Source organism: Dufourea novaeangliae, unplaced genomic scaffold (genome assembly GCF_001272555.1).
Source record: "Dufourea novaeangliae isolate 0120121106 unplaced genomic scaffold, ASM127255v1 scaffold139, whole genome shotgun sequence".
NCBI classification, from domain to species: domain Eukaryota; kingdom Metazoa; phylum Arthropoda; class Insecta; order Hymenoptera; family Halictidae; genus Dufourea; species Dufourea novaeangliae.
The window spans coordinates 125,666-141,156 of NW_015374013.1; the positions used below are offsets into that span (position 1 = coordinate 125,666).

Here is a 15,491-nt window from a genome sequence, read left to right on the forward strand (position 1 = left end):
ATATAGGTCTATCTTTATACCTTATCTGTGATCGGATACACCCATCTTACATTTATAATTCATTATAATATTATCTATATAAAGTAATAAAATTTGTACGTAAAACTTATCGATAATGATCATACCGTCCTTTGATAGCGACAATTAGGCAGATATTAATCGGATTTTATTAAAATGTTATACATACTTACACAGATTTTTTCTTATAACTGGTAAGATATTCAGACATCAGGTGTAATAAGCATAATGGAAAATAAAAATACGATTTCTATTGTATTTAAATGTTTAGATACAATGGACCCTGTACTGATTGTAAGGGCCATTCGTAATCCGTCGAGAGACAAACGTGTTAAAAAGGCATCTGACTAGCGTCTAAATAGTCTCTTGAAAATTTTGATTTTTCCTTATTTCAATTTCCTTTATTCTTCGTTAAACAATGAATTACAGAAAATTGTTCATAAACATCGATGAAAACGTTACGGTTCCTTGCAGGTATGAGAATTAATTGTTTAATGCATAGATGTACTTCTAGTAATAATTAACGGAAAGTGAATGCACATCCGAATTTGAGTCATACTGTCCCCCACTTTCAAATAACGGAGAGATGCAATCAACGTAATACGCAGGCGCAGTATCAGGATCCGAGATTATAAATAGATCACTGATTGACGACGGTGTGAAGTTGTCACGGTGCACTTGTCGCATGATGGCGCAACATGTTGACCGTTTATGCACACCGGCAGCTCTTTTATTGCTTGTTTTTACGATTTTCAACATAGTATACGCTAATGCAATTACAGGAGTGAAAGTAATCGGTAGTCCGAATGTGAAATCAGTGAATATCTTGGATAGGAAAGAATTAAATACGATTGAACATTCGTTCGATAGTTCAGATTTCTTCGTCGAGGTTCTTGGCACCGGCCTCGAGAGCAATATTTCTTTATGCTGGTCACCTACATCCGATGATTGCGATCCCAGCAACAAATTGTACGCGATCTGGATCGCGTCGAACGGAAGTCGTGCAATATACCAGTTCACCGAGGATCCTAATTTTAAGGTTACCACAATCTATTTCTGTCTGAGAATCGTCACCAGGTTCGGCGAAACATGGACCAATCTTGGGAGCAAGTTTACTATCAGTCCTCTTCCGTCGCTATCGGAGTAAGTTTCGAATACTCGATAATTTTATCTTCCACAAACCGTCATCAGAGAAAACGTTTTTCGTTTACTAATAATAGACGTCCATCATATGACATTGCATAAATTTTTTAAAAAGGTGAAAATACTGATATTACCGACGGCAATTGATTTTATTCTGTGGTACGGCATTTATATGCATCAAGTGTTTATAACTTTCTTAGTACAATATGATATAAAGACAGCTGTTTGGTTCATTTTACCATTGTGTCCAAACATGGAAGCACACATAGGAGACTAGATAACATAGAAAACTATCTATAGATTTTACAATACAGTTTTTCATTAAAGCCATTTTACATATAATTGCAAAAGAAGTTACATATTTCTGTGTGACACCATTAATTATAATTGGAGAAATACTGGTAACCTTGACCTGGATATCCATATTTAGTTTACTATATGTGTGATTAGCAAAATCTATGATATGTGAATAAAATATTAATTGATTCCTTAAATTAATGAGAACAAAGGAAATAGCTATGATTTATTGCAAATTGTTGATTCAAATACTTTACATTTTCTAAAATTGTTACTACTCAATAAATTACAATTTTGAATGTAAAATAATGTTAGAACAAATGTTGTTCTTAGGAAACACAATCTTGTGCGTCGTGCAGATTTTGTACCCTCTGGCAATGCTGTCCATGAAAGTTTAATAACAGAAGAAGTCCATACAGAAGCATTTATCGAAGGTATAAGAATAGAAACATCAGATAAGGATCCGAGTTATAGAAATGATGGAATCCCAGAGATATTAGCTGGGAGTAGGGCTGTTATAAGATTATTTGGTTCTGGTATCACAGAAGATACATTAGTCACTTTTACTGATGAACCATCAAAAAGGGGTACCATTTGTGATAAAATCAAAAGCAATGAATTTCCAGTAAGCATTCAGTTGTGTTATTCATCATTTTATTTTTTTTGTATATATTCAGCAGTTCCATTATAATATGTGGTTGATATAGGTAAAAAATGTACATAACAATACTGCAACCATTGATGTGGTGCTGCCACTAGGTTCGCCATTTTATGTTTGTATAAAGCAACCGGTATATGGAAAGGAAGGGCCTGATCTCTTACTTTTCAAACATCAAGGCATTGAACCATGGAAAACTGTAAGTAATATCTTTTATGATGTATATCTTTTAGAGATAAATAAAGTTTTAGTAAAAATGATTGTATTAAAATTACAATGTGTCTATTAACAACAAGTTATTTACAGATCTATACATACGAAAAATTCTTGCCACTTTGGCTTGGTATTGTAATTATTCTCATGTGTCTCTGCTTTTCTGCTCTATTCTCCGGTTTGAATTTGGGATTAATGGCAATGGATAGAACTGAATTGAAAATACTATGTAACACTGGAACTGAAAAGGTAATATTCTATTGATTTTGTTCTAGATTTCAGTCTAGAATTATGATTTCATAATAATTTCATAATTCGTCAATTGTTCATCTTTTTGAAGGAAAAACAATACGCAAGGACGATACAACCAGTCAGGAATCATGGGAATTATTTATTATGTTCGATTTTGTTCTCAAACGTTTTAGTGAATTCAATCTTCACTATTTTGTTAGATGACTTAACTTCTGGATTAGTTGCCATTATCTGCTCCACCTTAGCTATTGTAATTTTTGGCGAAATTTCACCGCAAGTACGTATATTCGTTATTTATATGACTTATTTATTACCGAATCACTAGAAACATTTAAAAAGGATATAATTATGTGATGCACAGTTGTAGTATAAATGTATCCTTTCTTTTAGGCTATTTGCAGTAGACACGGATTATGTATCGGAGCTAAAACAATTTACGTAACAAAGTTGACCATGATAATAACATTTCCATTGAGTTATCCCATTAGCAAGCTTCTAGACGTTCTTCTTGGCGAAGAAATTGGCAATGTGTATAATCGTGAACGTTTAAAAGAACTTGTAAAGGTGAGAGCAAAACCGCACTATTGTCGAATTGTATTATTTTCACAGTATGTACGTAATATAGTTGTTTCTGATTGTAATTTGAAGTATACATTATCAAACACATTTCCAAACGTTTTACTGTTATGGATCTTATCAGAATGAGCATGGATAGGGCAGATAATTATACTGACATCCAAATTCAATCATGTGTAGGTAAGATATAGATCTACTGACGTTTGCTTGAAGTTTTCACATTCTACAAAGTACGTGTTAGATTACTTATCAATGTGAAACTTAAATAAGATAACTTTACATATTTATACTGTGCTAATTTAAACTGAACTTATCGTTAAAATGTATTTCTATATGATACATGTGTTTGTGTACATATACGAGTGCAAAGGAAATGTAAGTTGTGTAATTAATATCCAGAACCTTTTTCTGAGTGTTCTACTTAATATAATGTAATAACACTGTTAAAGATTTCATATCGATCCACGTGAAATTATAATCATGTCAGTGTCAATTGTTTATAGGTCACGACGGGTTACAATGATTTAGAAAAAGACGAAGTAAACATCATCGCCGGCGCATTAGAATTACGAAAGAAGAGTGTTGCGGACATAATGACAAAAATTGAAGATGTATATATGTTGGATTACAACGCTATCTTAGATTTTGAAACAGTGTCAGAGATTATGAAGTCAGGTAGGTATTTTACACGGATTTTACATTATTGATAAATTGGATCAGGTAACGTATCTGGTTAGTTGAATTTCTATAATACTTATCAACTATTTTCAGGTTTTTCGCGGATACCAGTGTATGAAGGAATAAGAACAAATATAGTAACAATGCTTTACATTAAGGATCTTGCGTTTGTTGATCCGGATGATAATTTGCCGTTGAAAACTTTGTGCCAATTTTATAAAAACCAATGCAATTTTATTTTCGAAGATGTTACGTTAGACATAATGTTCAAACAGTTCAAAGAAGGTAAATGTTTGAAACAAACGTTACGATTTACGCGGATCAAGTTACTTCTTTGTTAGTCGATGGAAAATAAAATGATCTATGTAATGTCAGGTCACAAGGGTCATATGGCATTTGTTCAAAGAGTAAACAACGAAGGTGAAGGAGATCCATTTTATGAAGTAATAGGATTGGTTACATTGGAGGATGTCATAGAAGAATTGATTCAAGCCGAGATCATGGATGAAACTGACGTCTTTAGTAAGATTCTCGTTTATCTTTGCTAGGGCATAATACGTATACATGCGCTCCATACGTGTAGAACGTAATTATTATTATTGTGTTATGATCTGTTACAGCGGATAACAAAACGAAACGTAGAAGACCGGCTAAGCATAAAGTGCAAGACTTTACTGTGTTCGCGGAGAAGAAAGAAAACCAACGAATTCATATATCACCACAGTTGACATTGGCCATGTTTCAGTATTTATCCACAAGTAGGAAGAAGTGTTTTGATTTAAGAAAATATCAGATAAAAATACTCTTAAAATACATCTGAGTGTAATGTGTATAATTCACAGCTGTAGATGCATTTAAGCCCGATACAATATCGGAAACTATTTTACGTCGTTTGCTTAAACAAGACATTATTTATCATATCAAAGTGAAATCCCGCGAAAAAGCGAGAAATGATCCGGCAGCGGTGATTTATCAACAAGGGAAAGCGGTTGACTACTTTGTTTTGATCCTGGAAGGTCGCGTTGAGGTTACAGTCGGCAAAGAGAATATGATGTTTGAAAGCGGTCCATTTACATATTTCGGTTGTCAAGCGCTTACCGTGAATATAGGAGTCTGTAAGACATCTGTTTAATATGATCAATTGATCTTTTTAATTGATAAAATCTTACCTATCGGATTCCTAATGAATTGGACGTTTTTTTTCAGCGGAATCGCCAACTAGCGCGAATCCACAAGCGGTAGGAAGCATACAATCGATCAATCTCGACTCCATGCTACGATGCACTTTTGTCCCTGATTATTCAGTACGAGCGGTAACGGAAGTGTTTTATGTGAAAATAAAACGATCGTTTTATTTGGCTGCGAAACGGGCAACGCTTCTGCAAAGAAGTCAAAAAGATCCGTTACCCGGTCAAGAGCAATTTGACGATGAAGTTGAGAAGGTTAATGAATATATCCGATGATCGTATATAAAAATTGATTCGGATAATTTTACGTGACGTCGTATAAACGTTTTCATGAATGTTTCGTTTTGTAGTTATTGCATTCTTTGGACGAGGACGATCGTAGCGTGCCAGAATCTCCCGTGTTACCAATGGATAAAGAAAAGGAGCCGAAAAGGGACAAAGACAGCTCGCAATCTCCCGTTTATAGTGCAACCGCTCCAACGTCACCGGCACCAGTTAGCGCCAGTCCAGTTACGCATTCGAAATTCGTTTCATCTTATAGCGATCATAATGGCAAGCTTAAAAATTCACCGATAAAGGTATGCGATTTCGTTATTTTCACGTTTGAAGTGTAGCGATGAAAAAAGACAATGTCTTAAGTATAAGATACGTTACAGACGCCTTCGTTAACAAGTCCCACTCAAGGACCGAATAAATTAGACTTGGATTCGGAAATTCTTGCGCGTCAAGAACTGAACAGAGTGATGTCGGCTAAGAAATTGCTCGAAGAAGAAGAAAGAACGAATCTCCTGCCTAAGCAAGATGACTCTTAACGTTCGGAGAACAGTCGGTGATGTTTAAACGCATCGACGCTTATAAACTTACAAGTATCAAACAACGAAGAGCAGGAAAAACCTCTATGACATACAATGCTATCGTAGCATTAGGTACTTAACGAATTACTTAAATATTTATCCTCCGAAACAAATCGATAACTGATCACGCGAGTTTTAATTTTCGAAATAGTTGATCCAGAGACTGTCCGCGACATCCGAGTTTCTATCAAGTTAGTACGCTCAGGGAAGATTGCCAAATTTTCAGACGTATCCTTCTTATAAGTCTACGTAAATAACAGACTACGTAACCAAAACGTAAATGCACACTCCGTCATTGGACGTCTTGATTTCTCTTCGAGCACTGCTACATAGAATGCATAATTTTTATGTGTACACATAGCGAGAAAGCGGAACGCTTATCGAAACATAATTCTCACTCTCATGGAAAACATCATTTCTTTCTTTCTTTACTATTCAATAGTTCATACTTAGGATCTGTAAATATTATTTTGTCGCGTGTTTTGCTCTAGAAACATGAAACTTCTGGAATGTGCATTTCATTTTCGACAATGAAGCACATTTACGTAATATTTTATGGCAACTATGTCTCTGCATTTTTCGCAATATTTTATGTTTCTACCCTGAAGTGCGAAGAAGATTTTGAAAGGATTTGAAAACAGTGATCACTGGTCTAATACATATATAGTCGAGATCATATTATTCTAATAGTTGTTGCAAGAACAAGGAGTGTATTCGACTAAAATCACATTGGGTGTACATTAAAAGGAAGTACAAAGTGCATTATTCAGTGCATTATAAGTCTATTCTATAAATACAAATGAGGTTTTAAAATCGTTTGTTTTTTTTTTGTTTTTATTTGCTTTTATTAAATTGTCTCGTTTTCTTTGTGTCATATTTCTAATACGAGTGTGAATAGTGTGAATAGGAATTATTCCTTCGTCTTATTAATCAACTGTAAAACTATCTTCGGTATAGAAATACGGTAATTGATTATATTTGTATTCAGTGCCTTAACAAATTATAAAACTATGTTCAATAGTCTGCAATGAAATGCACTTTAATAGAAGGTGAATATAATATCTACAATGGGTTCCAAATATTACATTCATTTAAATACTCTCGCATTCTTATAACAATTGATACATTCTGTTTACATGCTTACGATTCGAGGCAGATTTCTTCATTCGTCATACACTTTCATATAATACGTGATATTTATTGTATACATAGAAGATATACTCGAGCACAGTGTATTGTAAAAGTACAGTCTTATATTTTGAAAAAAACAAAAAAAAAACAAAAAAAAAGATTGTTACGTGATAATTGCGCAACAGTACAATCCCCCGTAGAAGAATAGTAAATTTAACGAAGTTCAATACTGTAATCTAATGATACACATGCTTTTATTTTTCTTAATTACTATATTAGAAACAAAATCATTTCTCTATATAAAGTGACGATCAACACTTGTACATATCTTGTGTTTGAAATAGGTAAAATAAGTACGAATAGAGATCTTTCCGAATTTCAAAGTGTCCCTAACGAAGAGATAATAATTATCTAATAAGCTGTTAAATCTGCGAAGTAACGAAATAAGACAAAACAAAAAAAAAGAACTTGTCGAATTTTTTACGGGAATAATCAGCTAGCGTACTTAACGTAAGAAACAGAACCGGTTCAACAAATAGGATTATTAGAATAGCGGCGAGATCTACAGTTTCCCCCTTTAAATTATTGCGGTTTATTGTTATTTCCATTTAAAATTTAATAGTTAGACTGTTACTGCCATATTTTTTATACGTACGCATTGTTGTTTCAATGTTTGTTTTAAACGATTTTCGAGAAGATATTGAATATTCGAGTCTGATCGCCACCATTATACGGGTATCGATTCTTCGAAATAACTTTAACGAGAATTCAATTTTAAATCGTCGAATTCTACGCGGCCGTGCTTACAAAGTTATATCGATTTTAGATTAGCATATCTTGTACAAAATCGTTCAGATTTTATTTTTTTATATGCATATATATATATCCACATATATCTATACGTATAATTTGAACGATTTTACTTAAGCATATACATTTGCATGCCGTTTGTAGCTTTGTGGAGTGTTTTCGTTGAATACTAAATAATTTACGATATAGCTTTAAAATATATTCATTTCAACGTGCTAAGTTTAAAGCGTTCGCGGTGTACTATGAAAGTGTACGGATTAACATCAGTTAAACAAAACAACGAGAATCTTTAAACTGCAATAGTTACGTGATACAAGGAACAGGTGTCATGTATTCGTAGCATTTATTAGTTTTATATAGTTTACTTTTTTCTGGGTAGTGATTATTGTTTTGTTGTTAATTTACAATGGATGTTATACGCAGTATTTTTATAGCCCACTTAGCTATTATATATTGTTTTTAAATAATTTACTGTATTTGTTGCGAATCATTAATATTTATGGTTTTTCATAGAAACTGTAGATGTTATTAATACTATCTCTATCCGCATGTATTTGTAACAGTGTTAAGTCATCTTTATAATCAACACCTTATTTGGCAGTGGAAATTGTAAACAGAAACGTCAGAGACAAAAAAGTAATCGGTTCGTGTTATGATTCGTAATCCGTGATTTGGGTAATTTACTACGCTTCGAAATCAAGGTAGAGACTACATGGTGCTTACACCAATATCATTTTTATGGTAACCGTTACTTTATAAATTTTCACGAAGCTGGTAAAAAATTCGTTAATCTTGCAGTAAATATAATATTTTTATGGATTCTAATACTAGAAATCTGGCTCATCCCATATATTGGTGTATGACCACGTGACTAAATGTACATCTATACAAATTTACAATCCGAGGCAGAGTGAAATATTTATCAGCGTATTACTGTAATTCACAAAATATAAGTACAATTCAGTTTTCAAGGCACCGATCCTTTAATTCCATCGACCAATACATTTAAACTTCTAAATCCTGCGCGGTATAACGTGCGTACTGAGTTAAAACATGCCTCCCGATGGTTGATGGTTGCTCGATGCGAATAGTCAGCGGGTAGCATTCGCAGGCGTCGCATTGTTCGCCTCCTGGCTCCTTAAAATCGCCGATTTTTGTACTCAAGATTTTCAAATAACTTCAATGTAAAAACAAAATGTAATTATTTTTTTTCTTCTTTTTCGGCGTATTATTCTATTCGTTAAGATTTCAAACTGACAATTTACTTCACGCGATGAACTTGCCTGCGCGTTTTAATAATGTCGGATTGATACACCGTTTCAAAGGTACGTGCCCTATTAATTGTCACAGATGATTTGTTAATTGTACCTTGCAATGATTTAATTATCACGTGAAAATGAAAATTGAACGCGAAAAAGATTACACACGTAAAAATGAACCGCGAGGAGGATAGGAATACAAACATATATAATTAGGTCTACCGGAAAGCTCTGCCCGTTTTCGAATTAAAAAAAAATAATACATGTATTCATATTTACTGAACAATATAATTTCCATCGTTTAATCACCCGGTACAATTCTAAATAGACGCAGCCATGTATGTTTCAAACCCAGATAACACATTACGCCTTGAAGACATCCATTTTACGGGTATCTGGGAATGAACACTTTGAAACTTAAGATGACGTTATCGGTCAGAACTTTCCGGTAGACCTAATATAAAGAAAAGAATTCCGTTTGATCCGGAACAGCAAAATGAAAATGATTGATCGTCGCACGAACGAACCCGCGAAAAAATGATTTATTCAAACGAAGAACTTGGACGATCGAGACGGAATCGTCGAGGACGATTGTAGAGAAGCGAATCGATGAAACAAAAAGAAAAATAATAACTGTGTATACTTCGACCATCGAGCGACAGTTTCTTGGAGAACAAGAGTAGGAGAACTCGCGGCGGGATAATTGTACGATACAGCGAGTGAATTTTTATCTTTATAGAGGGAGAAGCGCCGCTCCCTACGATCGTTAAGATATTTCAGTTCCTTCGTTGACGAAAGGCGAAATTGAAGCCATCCCCCCTTCCCCCATATATACACTTCTTTGCTTTTCGTCCGAACCGTATCGATGCTCTGTCGACTTTATAAATATCCGAGTTACCGTATAAAAAAGACCTATCGATTATCATATCCCCGTTGTTTTTTCTCTGCAATGTTAATTAGTCGCGGCTCCATTCTGCAACTTCCATTTCTTTATGATTAAATGTTATTTAATTTTATTTAACACTAAAACTACCGACGATAAACGTATATTTGCTTCGATCGGTGGATAAACGTGAAGCACTTTCGAAAATTTAGAAATTGACTAATTTCTTCACTTTAATATCGTAATAAAAGGTGCAAAAGATCTGAGAAAATGTATTGTCATAACATTTTAATCGTTGTTGTAAGAGTGTATTGACAAGTCATTTTGACTTGCTTGGTAGTTCTAGTGTTGAAAGAAATTTCAATTTGCGAAGATTTATGCATTTTGTTGTGCTATATTACGCCCCTCCCCCCTCTTATCGATTAAGGAGGGCCCAAAAATTTGATAGTCCTGGAGCCGCAAAAAAATCTTAATTCGGGCCTGAGCGATCGTTGCTTCGTTGTCGAACGTGAAAAGATGAACGATCGATCGACTCATGGATCGCTGGATCATTGATATACGAGTTTACGCGCCGTGAAACTCGACTTTTGCCCCGTTCCAAAGAAATCGAACGAGCATGTATACATCCTGTACGACGATGTATACTGTCTGCGAAGAAAACGATCGTTCGGCAAGGATTCGGTATTTCCGACGACGATACCGTTTCCCTGGCTTTTTTTAAAATCCAACGGACTTGTTAATCGCCGTTCGTCTATAAATTCCCGTAAATATTTTCCCCTGTTCTCGTATTACTACCCTGTTCAGCGGCTCGATAAAAATAGGAGATCGTACAAAGGCATTGTTTACACGGAGGGGGAAAAAAAAACAAAAACCATGAACCGAGAGACTGGGTGTAGAACATTTCGTCCAACGGACGATTTCGATGACGGGTTCTCGGAGGGCACGAATAAGGGGGCCTTTACTGGGAATACAACATTAGCCCGTTACGTAGAGACCGTAGGCTGAACGAACAAAAGAGAAATTCTGGCGTGGTGAATGAAAGAGGACTCTCCTCATCTCCTCTTATCTTGTTCCGCATCGTTCGATTTTACGCTTCTATCCAGAAATCTCGGCTACGTTAATTACCACTTGAAATCGATCGAACACGTAGTAGTACTTGATCCCCCTTAAAGAGTATAACGGATCGAAGCACTTGAAACACTCTGGACCAGTGTTTCTCTGGTGATCCGTTTCTCGGTCTTCAATTTCGAGTTTACCGTGATGCTCAACGTTTCGTTTCTTCCCGATGATTTCTGATCGTTCCTGAATTGATTTTCGAATCGACTCGCCGTGGTACAAATAAATACCATCGCAACACCATCGACACCTGTTAAACGCAGCGTTGCGCGCTACCAACCAGAAGCGCGATATAATTAGTCGATCGTTCGACCCGATACAAAGGACATCGGTAGCGGCCGTCACACGATCGACCGTAACTGACTCTAATAGAGCGCAACTCGTTTCGCCAGAAGTTAAATTGCATTAAACGATTCGCCTGTTACAGATCTCCGATAAGTCCTATCAACCGGATACACAACGGATGATAACATCGATAAAAACCTGGCGAAGGGTACGGAATCGTCGTCGATCCAGAAACGGTTCTTGTAAGACGAACGACGCTGACGAATCGAATTTCTTTCAGAATATACCGACTCCGTGGTAGAAGAAGCAAAAACAGAAGAGGGAAAAAATGAATCGAGTTTGTTCCTCGATCGACAACGGAGGATCGACGATTTAAGAATGAATTCGTCCTACCTTTGGGGTGAAGACGATGAATGGGGACCACGATATTATTTCACTTACTACAATCAGTTTGGAAACCGAAAAGCAGCTAGCACGTTCGAGGTAACGAGAATTGATTTCGCGCATTGTATTCGTACGACTGTCGCCGCGAATCTGTTAATATCGGCGGAGTATCATTAACAATAAAGTAATTCTGAAGAGTGAAGTCGTCAGAAAAATCGTAAGGCTAAGGGTTCTTCAAGAAGTTCGAACTATAAAGAACACTTAAATAAACTTCGTGAAACTTTTTACCGTATTGAATTTTATACAATCGAATATTCTATAAATGCACAAAATCCGCAGTCTTCTAATTGCGAATAGAATAAAGAATCGAAGGTATGTAATCGCGTGCTTACAGGTGGTGGTATTAGCCGTTAGCTTTGTTTTGGCGGTTGCCAGCAACTTGGGAATAGCTGGCTGTATACTTGGATACAAGGAAATGCGAACGCCCACGAATTTGTGCTTGGTGAACTTGGCCGTCGCGGATCTTTTGTTCAGCTTCGGTGTACCAGCTGTCGCTTACACCAGACTGAGCCAGACCTGGTGTCTCGGGGAAACGATCTGCAAACTGTTGCCCTACTCCCAGGTATTTGGTCTCGCATTCCACGAATTCCATTTAACATGATCGTATCGTTATTCGTTTTAAATCAGGGACTTCTACCGAAATGTAAAATACCGGTATTTTCGATTGTACCTTCACCCTATACATATAAGCCCTATCCTTATAGAAACCGTAAAAATACTGGTATTATACCGGTATTTTCGGTTGTACCTTCGCCCTATATAACCCTATGTAAGCCCAACCCTTATAGAAACCGAAAAAATACCAGTATTTATTTCGGTTTTCGGTAATATATCGGTTTCGGTATAGCTTTGATGGCATAATATCGGTATCAAAATCATACCGGTTTAAGTCCCTGTTATAAATACCGATTATTTTCTTCACTTGCTACACAGTTTGTCTGCGGCTTCGTGCTGCTCTGGACACTGACGTTCATATCGATGGACAGGCATCGATGTTTGGCAATAGCTCCTTACAGAAGTGCCTTAACCAGACCGAAGGTCCTAGCGGCTAGTCTTGTCGTCTGGATCGTCGCGGCTTTCATATTCCTGCCGGTCATATTTTGGTTCAAACGGAAGGTATACCTTACACGGCCGATAAATAATTATTCGAGCAGTCGCTAATAATGTTCAATCGCGTATTAGAATATTGCGAGCGATCTGACGATCTGCACCTTGGTCTTCCCACGAAGCGAGGTCCTGAACGTTTCGCTGTGCTTCACGGTACCGATCATCGTTCTGGCTTGCCTTCTACCGATGGTCCTTCTGGTTTACCATTATCAACGAATCTTCCAAAAGATCCTCGACTCCCGAAGCAGATGGGCTGTACCGTGCATTACGCAAGTAATTCAATTGTCTCCCTATGTTTTCGCATAACCCTTGATATCATACGACACGTTATATCCTCTGCACAGCAAACTTTCTAATCGAGCGTTTGTGATGTCACGGTCAATCTATTTTTCTGAACGAAAGGTACAAATATATCCAGGGGTTGGAGAACGGCGGCGCAACAGGTAGAAGAGATTCTGAGCTATCGGTGGTCGGAACGTTGCTACCTTGGCCGGGAAGAAAGTTGTCCAGTGCGTCGGTGACAGGGCGGCTAGGACGAGCCGGTAGTCTTTCGCAGCACGAGGAAATACGGTTGCACAAGCATCTACGTGTCGTACGAATTTTACTGCTAAACGTGCTGGCCGTTCTAATCATGTGGCTCCCGATAACCACCGTGATGCTGTTGATTTACGTGGACGGCAGACGACCTGTCGAGGACACAGATTTCTTTCTGAGATCCCATCATTTCGTTTGGACACTGATTGTCGCGCAATTCAATACCATAGCGAATCCTCTCCTTTACGGTGTATTCTCCGAGAATTTTCGCGTCTGTTTCGCGAAACTTTGGCGACGTAGACTCGACAGCAATACCAGGACCGTGCAACAACGCAGAGGATCCAAGAGAAACTCGAAAACATTGGAGGCGTTTCAGATCCGGTTGGGCAGCGTCAGAACACCGAACAGCTCCAGAAATCCACCAAAACACTCGAAGAAAAGCTCCAGTTGCAGTATAGGTAGTATCGTTGAAGTACCTACCTCGGAGAAGTTATGAAAAGATCGATTAAATGAGTGTAGAATAAAGTACTTTTGTTTCGAAAATTCGTGTTTTAATTATGTTCAGTTGTACAAGACGAAATATGTTAAAATGTAATGAAAAATTTTATAAATATCGATTTAACAATAGTTTTATCGATCAAACAATTTTCAAAGTCTACTTCCGACGGAACGGTGGTTCTTTTGGTTTCAGTAAATGTGACTTGAAGATCTTTAAACTAAATTACCTTCTGAACGCAATTCAGTTTTACGCATCGCTAAATTCTCTTCTTACAATTCTCTTAATTTCGGACAACTTTTTCATATCAATATTTCCTTCTCGTATAAAATTTTCGAGTATAGCAATTTTAGAGTTTATAAAATTTGTCTTGTCCGACCTTGTTTTCTTTTTCTTGGTTTTTTCGTTCAGAGGGTAAGTTACATAGTTCCTTGTAAGACACCAGGGATGTCCTTCATCTTTCAATGTGATTAAATCTGTTGTGACCTGCAACGAATTGACTTTTTTACCCTCTGGTATACAAATATCGACTACAGTCTCCTGATCCCCTGCTTTTTTTGTACAAGATATATTTTCCTTTTCTAATTTCACATTCAGGACAACCCAACTGTGCTTTGGAAATATATCTTCAAACCTTGCTGACAAAAACAACTTATCAGCTATCCTGTGTATTGACATTTTTGGACATACTTGTACTTTATGTTTGTGAGCATACAAATTTATTCTTTTCAATTTATCTTCTTCCATTAGTAATATTTCGTTTAATCTGTGTATTTCCTGAGTTCCTTTATAAATCCTGTCCATTATAAGATTAGTGCCTACCAACATATCCAAACGAAGGTTAATCAAAGTATCATGTTCAACTGATAATGTCTTTTCTACTGTATCTACAGAAATCTCTAACAATTGTTTATCCATGGTTAGGCCCAAAATTATTTTTGAATTGTAACATTGTAAACAAGCAAAGTTGTTATCTTGAATGCTTAATTTCTGAGCATTGTCCACTAGTAATTGCTTGTGTACATAATACAGTTTAGACCCATCAGAATAGACAAACCATAATGCATCCTGCATCGATCGACTAAAGCCTGCACAGAGAGCCTGTATATTTGTTCCTAAACACACCTTCTCAAAAGCCATTGTATCATCTTTTGCATACATTACAATAACAATGTCCGCTCCAGTGAGAAACAACAAAGCAGCAACCATTGAATCTTTTAGTACAGGTATTATGTCTCTAATAGAATAAACACTATTGTATATTATTTGAACAGTTCCGTTCATTAATGTCAAGACTTTCTTTCCAGTTGTCAACAGACATAAATTTTCTACAGTGGAATCCTTATTTGTTATTGTCCCGATGAACTGCTGGTTCGTATTTTCTCTATTCAGTGGATATACACATAACTCGTTTGAATTGCTTTCCTCATAAGAAAATTGAAATAACAGTTTATTCGTCTTAGTTTGTTTATTATCTAAGTACAGATATTTATTTCTCACTGTCAGTATTTCATAGAAAACAGTGCCCATTCCGATCGCACTTGTACTTA

At 36.3% G+C, this 15,491-nt stretch overlaps 2 protein-coding genes across 2 annotated transcripts; both read left to right on the forward strand.

The window, feature by feature from the left end:
- Nucleotides 1–703: 703 nt before the first annotated feature.
- Nucleotides 704–6,245, forward strand: LOC107188653 (metal transporter CNNM4). The gene is made up of 14 exons (XM_015576982.1): nucleotides 704–1,161; nucleotides 1,792–2,083; nucleotides 2,166–2,315; nucleotides 2,423–2,578; nucleotides 2,670–2,858; nucleotides 2,972–3,145; nucleotides 3,661–3,832; nucleotides 3,929–4,120; nucleotides 4,211–4,357; nucleotides 4,456–4,593; nucleotides 4,678–4,950; nucleotides 5,042–5,277; nucleotides 5,373–5,600; nucleotides 5,679–6,245. The coding sequence occupies exons 1-14, from the start codon at nucleotides 704–706 to the stop codon at nucleotides 5,832–5,834; spliced, it is 2,961 nt and encodes a 986-aa protein (XP_015432468.1). The 3' UTR covers nucleotides 5,835–6,245.
- A 2,761-nt stretch (nucleotides 6,246–9,006) lies between these two features.
- On the forward strand, nucleotides 9,007–14,013 carry LOC107188667 (neuropeptide Y receptor type 2-like). Its single transcript, XM_015576997.1, has 7 exons — nucleotides 9,007–9,142; nucleotides 11,503–11,568; nucleotides 11,641–11,843; nucleotides 12,139–12,366; nucleotides 12,738–12,920; nucleotides 12,987–13,184; nucleotides 13,330–14,013. The coding sequence occupies exons 3-7, from the start codon at nucleotides 11,739–11,741 to the stop codon at nucleotides 13,939–13,941; spliced, it is 1,326 nt and encodes a 441-aa protein (XP_015432483.1). The 5' UTR covers nucleotides 9,007–9,142; nucleotides 11,503–11,568; nucleotides 11,641–11,738; the 3' UTR covers nucleotides 13,942–14,013.
- The last annotated feature ends 1,478 nt before the right edge of the window (nucleotides 14,014–15,491 follow it).